Source organism: Perognathus longimembris, chromosome 7 (assembly GCF_023159225.1).
Source record: "Perognathus longimembris pacificus isolate PPM17 chromosome 7, ASM2315922v1, whole genome shotgun sequence".
Classification (NCBI taxonomy): Eukaryota; Metazoa; Chordata; class Mammalia; order Rodentia; family Heteromyidae; genus Perognathus; species Perognathus longimembris.
Window position 1 is genome coordinate 59,314,004 of NC_063167.1, and position 9,195 is coordinate 59,323,198.

A 9,195-nucleotide genomic window follows, 5' to 3' on the forward strand; every position below is an offset into this window, starting at 1 on the left:
TGAACTAGCTAATACAGATAATTTGGATGTTGGATGTAGGAAAACACATTCAGTGTTATTAATAAAACAACTATAGTATAGTGCAGCTTTATGGTAGTTTTTCTTTCTTCCTAAGGAAACTTGAGATAAGTTAATTTTAGTCAGTTTGTATCTATTGGTTTAAAAAAAAACTGGGGGAGGGGTAGTGACTGTCACTAACCTATTTACGATATTCTCTAAAATCTTTGAGAAAACATTTTTAATGTTAATAGAATTTTTAAGATTTTGGTAAAAGATATAATTACTACCATACAATATTTGTGAATGTTATTTACAACTAAAACGCAAAACTTTGTTTCTGTTTTTTTTTCTTAAAATTCTTTTTTAACGTAACTGCAGCTTCTCTTTTCATTCTCTTGTTTTCTTACTTTCCTTACGCTTCCCTCTAGCCACCTACAGAGAGACAAGTATGGGAGTAAAACTTAACTTTGCCTATCAAATGTAAATTTTTTCAGCATGATTTTTAATGGGCACAATTAATACATAACTAGCAGTCATGAAGTAGACTCAGCGGGCAAGTGGTTCACAATTTGCAAATAAAATGTTACCAAATTCAAACTCAGTACATGGATCTGTACTGCCTTTGTCAGTAATAGAGGTCTGTAGCAAATTCTGTCCATTCTTAAGTACATGCAATGCTGAAATAATTTGCTCATCAAAGCCTGAAATACTGTCAGCCAAAATGCTTTAATAGTTGACTGATCATTTCTACATTCCCACACTAATCTTGCTACAGGCTATGGAAAAATCTTCAAGTGAATTACCTGAACTTGGGCAGAAAAAAAACAAAGATGCCTCTTCAAAACAAACAAGTCTTAAAACTGCAGTATATCGTAGAAAACACTTTTTGGATTATACCTAGTCTATATTGTTATATTTAATAAATAAAGACATAAAAGAAAACCTATTTAAGATTGATTCTCTCTGCAGAGAGAACAAGTGCTAGCTTGTTTTTATATGTCCTTTACAACTTAAAGTGTCGAGGGTTTTTCTGATGGTACATTTTACCCAGAATTTATATATTCCGAAGTTGTGGAAACCTTCCAAGTAATTACCATAACTTCATTGTGTTGACACATAGACCATGACATAAATTGACTTGTCAATTTCTCATCTGTAGAAGTTTTGTCAGGATTTTAAAAGAATATAAGTAAGAAATTATCATACTCTTCCACCACATTTTCAAATCTGCTAATGTTAAGTTATCCAATACTTATAATGTTTATTGTTCATAAAGTTTATGCCAGATGGAGGGTTTTTTTTTTCCTGAAATTTGAGTTTTCTAGGATATCTGCAGCTTTAAGAATGGAGTGAGCACTAAAAAAGGAACATTTCCTATTCTTTTCCAAGAACTGAAGTTTTCCTAAACTCCTCCAAGCCTTGCATAAAATGCAGCAGCCTCACAGTGGTCAGTTTCTCATTTCAAATAACATCATTTCATTCTTTTTTAATTTTTTTAATTTTTTATTGGTAGACAAGTGATTTTTTTTCTTCTAGGATTTTGAGAATGAATAACCTAACTTTCCATTGTGCAGCCCATTTAATTTTCTCTCTCTCTCTTTTTTTTAAAATTTGCTTAACAAGTACTGTGATGTCTCAGTTTACATGTTTATGTGTCTGTAGCAAATACAACTCTGAATCAAGTAGAGCATGTTACCATGTTTTTATTTCCTCCTAAACCTCTTTTCATATCTCAAGCAGATGTATCCAATCTTTCATTCTTTTAGAAATAAAAATATTAGATTAAGAACTGACACTCTTCTCCCATTCCATAGTTAATATCTATTCTTGGTTTAATTTCTGTGACCCATACTTAAGAAATCTCTCACATTTCTGCGTTTGATTTGCATGCCCATGGTATCCTTGGGCCAGTCTTGTATGAGAGACTCTGCTGGTTCATTCGGTACTGTCACTGTGGCTGATGCTGATTGCAGGGCTGCAGGCTGACTTTGACCCTTAGGAGCCTGGGGCCATTGCTATTAGAGAGATTATTAGTACCAAACGAGCTCAAAACAATAAGAAATATTAACCAAAAAGGAAAGGCTGCTATGTTGGTAATCTAATTTGTTGAACCCTTGCTCTGACTAAGTTGCTGAGAAGCTTAGAAATTCTTCATCATGTTACAATAAATCATTTTACTTTCTTTTATATATCAGCTACTCTTAGGCCAGATAGCCTGAGCAGACAGACATGATGTGAGTTGTCCAAAGTGAGTCATTCCACCTGCTGTCTATCGTGTTGTTGGATGGTGCTTGTTGGGCCCTTGGTCCAGTCAGTATGAAAGATGGCTGTCTCTGTTGAACATGAATTCTTTGTATCTGTCCATTTTTTTTTCATTCTTTTTTTTAAATTCCATCTCCAGAAAAAGGAAATGTTAGAATGTTGTTTAAAAAGTTGCTTGCCAGTTATGTGGGTTTATGTTGTACATTTACCTTTTGGTTCCGTATGTGACTTATTCTTTTTTAATTTAGTGTTGTTTAGGACAAATTATGTTAATTTTATTTTTAACAACCATAGTCTTGTACTTTAAAATGTAAATGTCACTAATGAATTGCTTTGCATTACCTATGCAAGGGCATGGAGTGAAGTCTTGTTTTGTAACATCAATCTATTAATAACTGCTGTCTCCTCCAAATTGATAATATGCTATTTACCTCCCCGGAAAACAGTATTTATTTTTTAACACTTTTTCCTGTTAACCTAAGGGGTTGCAACTGTTTACAGTTGGGAATGCGGGAAACCTGAGCACTGTTCAAGCGTTAAGATTTCAAATACAACTTTGTCCTGAACGACATTAAAAAAAAAGTTTTGTGCAAAAGAAATAACAGTTTCTGTGGAAAGGAACAGCAGCAGTAATGGTAACGCCCCTTTTTCTGTTTCAGGACATTCACTGAACAATGCCAGGGATACAAGTGCCATGGATACTCTACCGCTAAATGGTAATTTTAACAACAGCTACTCATTGCGCAAAGGGGACTATAATGATAGTGTGCAAGTTGTGGACTGTGGACTAAGTCTGAATGATACTGCTTTTGAGAAAATGATCATTTCAGAATTAGTGCACAACAACCTCCGGGGCAGCAGCAAGACTCACAACCTGGAGCTCACGCTGCCTGTGAAAGCCGTAATCGGGGGAAGCAGCAGTGAAGATGATGCGATTGTGGCAGACACATCATCTTTAATGCACGTGGACAATCCAGGGCTGGAGCTCCATCACAAAGAACTTGAGGCACCCCTCATTCCTCAGCGGACTCACTCCCTTCTGTACCAACCCCAGAAGAAAGTTAAGGCCGAGGGAACCGACAGCTATGTCTCCCAGCTGACAGCAGAGGCAGAGGATCACCTACAGTCCCCCAACAGAGACTCTCTTTATACAAGCATGCCCAATCTTAGAGACTCTCCCTATCCGGAGAGTAGCCCTGACATGGAAGAAGACCTGTCTCCCTCCCGGAGGAGTGAGAATGAGGACATTTACTATAAAAGCATGCCAAACCTTGGGGCTGGCCATCAGCTTCAGATGTGCTACCAGATCAGCAGGGGCAATAGTGATGGTTATATAATTCCCATTAACAAAGAAGGCTGTATCCCAGAAGGGGATGTTAGAGAAGGACAGATGCAGCTGGTGACAAGTCTTTAATAGTACAGCTAAGAATTCCAAGGGCCACATGCAAATATTAGTAAATAAAGAAAGATTGCCTTGGTCCCACACAGCTTCCTCCAACTCTGCTTGAAGAGACGGCTCTGTTGACCTGTGGTCCTCCAGTGTATAAAAAAAAAGAAAAGAAAGAGGAAAACAAACAAAAAGGAACTGAACCTTGCAGTTCTGTGATTTTTTTTTTAATGAAACATACAAAAACTTTGTATATACAAAGAGTATACTAAAATGAATTATTTGTTACAAAGAAAAGAGATGCCAACCAGGTATTTTAAGATTCTGCTGCTGTGTAGAGGAATTATGAAACAGACCTTTCCAGCCATTTTATTGCAGCAGTCTGTGAACTAAATTTGTACATATGGCTGCACCATTTTTGTAGGCCTGCATTGTATTATATACAAGACGTAGGCTTTAAGATCCTGTGGGACAAATTTACTGTACCTTACTGTTCCTGACAAGACTTGGAAAAGCAGGAGAGATATTCTGCATGTTTGCAGTTTTCCTGCAAACCTTTTACATTAAGGCAAAGATTGAAAACATGTTTAACCACTAGCAATCAAGCCACAGGCCTTATTTCATATGTTTCCTCAACTGTACAATGAACTATTCTCATGAAAAATGGCTAAAGAAATTATATTTTGTTCTATTGCTAGGGTAAAATAAAATACATTTGTGTCCAACTGAGATATAATTGTCATTAAAATAATTTTAAAAGAGTTCAAAGGAAATCTTGTGAAAAGCTCTTGGTTGCACATATGTTACAAAAATTTTTTTCCCCCTTACACTTTGTCATGGTGAGTTCTTCCCATTTTTTTTCTCTCCTTTCCCACTATATACAGTGTTCTGCCTTGACCAGTTAGTCTTTTTTTCTTTACATTTAAATTTCTTATTGCCAAAAGAATGTGTTTTATGGGGAGAAGACTCTTTTAAGGCAGTTCTGCCATGCCTTGCACAACCGTGGTAAAATCTAGGGAAGATTGCGTATTACCTACCCCTGTTTATTCTGGAACAGTGGGTAAAGTGGGCACTGGGCACTGCTCACAAACTTTCTAGTGAACAAAAGGTGCCTATCCTTTTATAAAAAAATAAAATAAAACACAAATATTACTCTTCCATATTCCTTCTGCTTATATTTAGCAATTAATTTATTTTATGATAAAATTCTAATGAAAATGTAAATGGTTTTGGCAAAATTCTGCTTTTCTTTTCATCCCTTTGTGTAAACCTGTTAATAATGAGCCCATCACTAATATCCAGTGTAAAGTTTAACACGGTTTGACAGTAAATAAATGTGAATTTTTTCAAGTAGTTAATGTGCACTTTTATGTATGATACACAGTTGGCCTCCATATATTGATCCTTCCTTTCCCTTCCCTTGATTTAGGTAAGTTCCCACTGTAGCCCTGGACATGTGTGGGAGCACAGTGAAGGGACTTGTTTTTCTTTACTTGGAGGAGTAGGGTAGATTCCTCATGACAACAGGCCCAAAATCTGGCAGTTAATCTTCTGTTAGGAATATTCTGAAAAGATTTTTGGTTGCTGCACTACACTCAAACTAAAAAAGAAAAGAAAGAAACCAAAAACAAAACAATAAAATTAAGAGAAGAATTGAAGCTCATTTAATTTGGACACTTAAAAAAAGCCCATACCAGTTTGGCTTTAAATTTCTGAGCTGTGTATTGAGGAAATTTTCCCCAAATATTTACTTTTGCAGTTTGAAGATTTATAATCATGCCTGTAGAGTGCTGTGACTGGCAGTGTTTGCTATCATGGAAAGGTTTTAGTGCACTTCCAAAAATCACATAATTGAATCTCAACAAATAGATTTTTCCTGTTTACATCCTAAGCTTTTATACCAAATCTTAGTGGTCCTCTTAAATGCTTCCAAGTCAGAAGTCACTGCTTTTAGTAGACACACTTCACTTGGCTGTGCTTTCTGAATTTAAAAAGTCACGATTTTTAAAGCATGTATTCAATGTCTAGTGGTAGTGAAGTAGTCACTAAATAATGAAGTATTTGAAGTGTCTAATAGGTAGAAAGGGAGCCACATACTCATGTAGTCAGTGTGCAGTTGGCAAATGATTGTAAGAAGTCAGTGTCTGGACAGATTCGACCGTCATCTTGAGAAAGGACACATGCCATTGGGTGGGGGGGGGGGCGGGTTAGAATTCTTCAGGGGTATATGAAAATTCATTTGCTGGAGAAAGGTATTACATAAACATTTAAAAATTTTATCTTAATTATACATCTTCCTCACATCTGAATTTACAACAGTATTATGTGATAAATGCTTTCTGCTATACAAACTAGGGATAGGCTGTTACAGTAATTATTTTTTAAATGACTAAAAGGGTTCTGTTTCATTCCTGTTGCTTGAATATGATCTAATTTCATAGTACCCACATAGTAATGTACACTGTAGTAAAAGTAATTTATTACACCTTTTTATCCTACAGAGATAATCCTACATAGATCATGTAAGAGATACTTTGAAAGCAGTCATTCCTCTGTCATCTGCAGGGTTTATTTTTGGCAATGCCGGGGTTTGAACTCAGGGCTTCATACTTACTAGGCAGGTTCTCTACCACTTGAGCCACACCCCTAGTCATTCTTGCTTTTGCTATTTTTTTTTTCCCAAATAGGGTCTCACATTTTGCCTGTGGCAGGCTGGATCTCAGTCCTTGTATTTATACTTTGTAGCTGGGCTGAAAGAATCTGTGTCACCATGTCCAGTTTTTTGACTGAGATGAGAACTTGCAAAGTTATTGCCCTGGCTGGCTTGGACCACTATCGTATCTTCTCAATTTCCACCCCCCCTATAGCTAGAATTACTTATATGAACCAATGCACCAATCTTAATTCATTCTTCATTATTAGTACAGGTTCTTTGAATCTGTCCATATTTTCCTGGGTGCACAGTTAATTCTCTTTGTGATATTAACAACTATGAATGTAGTTTGCATTAACTTACAATCAGTTTCTCTGCTGGTCTATTAATGATGCTCATGTCCATTTTAGATATGCTTTGATTTGAAAGAAGCTCTTCTGTGCTCTATTTGTAAAAAGAATATACATCAATCTGTATATGTTCATGTTATAATATTGTGTCATCTTTTATATGGAAGAAAATATAATACACTTCAATATGATGTTTCCAATTCATCCACATTCACTTGAGCATATTTACAGAGCATATTTTAACCAATAAAATGAAAATAAATATTTGGTAAACAATCACTATCCTTTCCAAAAAAGACAAGGAGCATTATGTACAAATTACTTGATGAACGTCAAAGAAAAAGTGCACTTTTTAAGGATATATTTAGGTTGCTCTATGTATTTGTTTGAGAAATACAGATGTATTTTTCCATCAATTGGACCACAAGCTAAAAACTGAACTTTCTTATGTTCTCTGGGGACGGGATTTGTAAAACTTCAGTAAGTAAAATTTTTATTACTGTTACCAGTCCTTTAAGTTGAAAAACTTGAAAAGATGCATGTTAGTTAAATTTCTGAAATGAAAACAGCTCTTCATGTTTTTCTTGGTATAGAAATTCCCTTTAAAGAAAGTCTTCCCTGCAGCACTTTACAAATAAAACTTAGCTTCCAGAGTTTACACAATCCTGTCTTCCAGGTATTTCTGTTTCTATAAGACTGCTGCATTAAATCTCATCAATGAAAATGAAAAGTTACTGCCATGTTTAAAGTAGATGAGAGTTGCTTCACAGTATAATGTTAGTTGATAGCAATTCCTTAAATAGAATGTGTAGACAAACTAGAAGCATTAGTAAGATAAGTGAAACCTATTCATTTATGATTAGACTTAATTCATAACAATTATCATTTGAATGGCTTAAAATGAAATTTTAAAAAATTATTGAAAAGGTGATAGTCACATATCCTGTTTTCTCAGTTTAATGTTTTTTCCAAGGGATCATAACACATTGTATTATGTAAAAGGTACAAAGAAGATATTTAAATTGGCAAAGGCTATCACATCTTTGACATAATTTTTGTACATAGTGCTGAGGCCTTATAAGATGAATAGCACTAATGGGAACTCTTGGGAATTATCCAAGTTCATCGCAAGGCACTATGGCCATTGAGCTTTCAAGGCCAATATAACAAATCTCTGTCAAAGGGCATTAGCCAGAGCTGTAAGTGCATCGTGTAATTAAGCTAATTAAATGTACTATAAGCATTCTTCAGGTATTGGCAATAGACCACTCTTCATCTCTTAATCAGGCTCCTCTGAAGCTCTTAGGTGACCTTTTTGTTCAGTGAGTTTTCAGGAGAGAGGCCAGTTTGATTTTTAAAGCTTTCTGATTCCATTGGTATTTTTTCCTGAATTAATATATTATGAAATGTTAGGTACACTGACATTTTTCCTTGTAGATCTCTATTTGAAATAAACAGTAAAACAAGTAACTCAATAGAATAAAGATTACCAAATTGTTGATCTGCTTTGGGGTGAAAAGAAACTCCCATGATTCTTAACACATTTATAATTAGTTTAAAACTATAGGTAATATTAACCAAGCCAATGATCTGTGAGCATAAGAGACTAGAGATGGGCTGGGAATGTGGCTTAGCAATAGAGTGCTTGCCTAGCATGCATGAAGCCCTGGGTTCAATTCCTCAGCACCACATAAACAGAAAAAGTCAGAAGTGGTGCTGTGGTTCAAGTGGTAGAGTGCTAGCCTTGAGCAAAAAGAAACCAGGGATGGTGCTCAAGCCCTGAGTCCAAGCCCCAGGACTAGCAAAAAAAAACAGGAATAAAATAAAAGAAATGTACTTATTACCTAATTTATATAATTATAATCCATCTGTACATGACTTCTTTATTAATAAAGTAAATTAATTTTTAAAAAGAGACGAGATGAGTGATCAACAAATAGTTTTTCACAAACTTTCTTAAATCACACATCAAAACAGCTTTTCAAATAGTTCTGGCAGTCACAGCACCATAGCTTTCTTGCTTGGTTTTAGTAGCAAAAATGATTGATAGTTTGACAGCTACAGGAATAATAATGATAGCTATCGGATATTGATTAAATGAAGGCTCATTTGTGTTTTTCTGCTTAAATATCAATCTTAATAGGTGACATTTCCAAAACAGTATTACCATAGTTCTTTGAACACTGTGATCCAGAAGCTAAAAACAAAAACAAAAATACCTCTCCCCCAATACAAGAATCACTGTGTGATTTTTGTTCTTCTTCTTTTTTTTTTTTTTTTTTTTTTTTTTTTTTGCCAGTCCTGGGCCTTGGACTCGGCCTGAGCACTGTCCCTGGCTTCTTTTTGCTCAAGGCTAGCACTCTGCAACTTGAGCCACAGCGCCTCTTCTGGCCGTTTTCTGTATACGTGGTGCTGGGGAATCGAACCTAGGGCTTCATGTATGGGAGGCAAGCTCTCTTGCCACTAGGCCATATCCCCAGCCCTACTGTGTAATTTTTGATAGATGAAAAGGTTTCATCCACTTTACTATTTATGTATTCCAA

General features: G+C 35.5%; 1 protein-coding gene across 9 annotated transcripts in view; it reads left to right on the plus strand.

Annotated features, from left to right (window-relative positions):
• Adgrl2 (adhesion G protein-coupled receptor L2) overlaps positions 1-5,002 on the plus strand; it is a 180,634-nt gene extending 175,632 nt beyond the window's left edge. For 5 of the 9 annotated variants that reach the window (XM_048351649.1, XM_048351648.1, XM_048351651.1 and 2 more), the window contains one exon: positions 2,922-5,002. In XM_048351649.1, the coding sequence (XP_048207606.1) occupies positions 2,922-3,676 (755 nt within the window). In that variant the 3' untranslated portion in view covers positions 3,677-5,002. The remainder of the gene's footprint in view (positions 1-2,921) is intronic. The other 4 variants (XM_048351653.1, XM_048351655.1, XM_048351654.1 and 1 more) reach the window with 2 other exon arrangements.
• Positions 5,003-9,195: the final 4,193 nt, after the last annotated feature.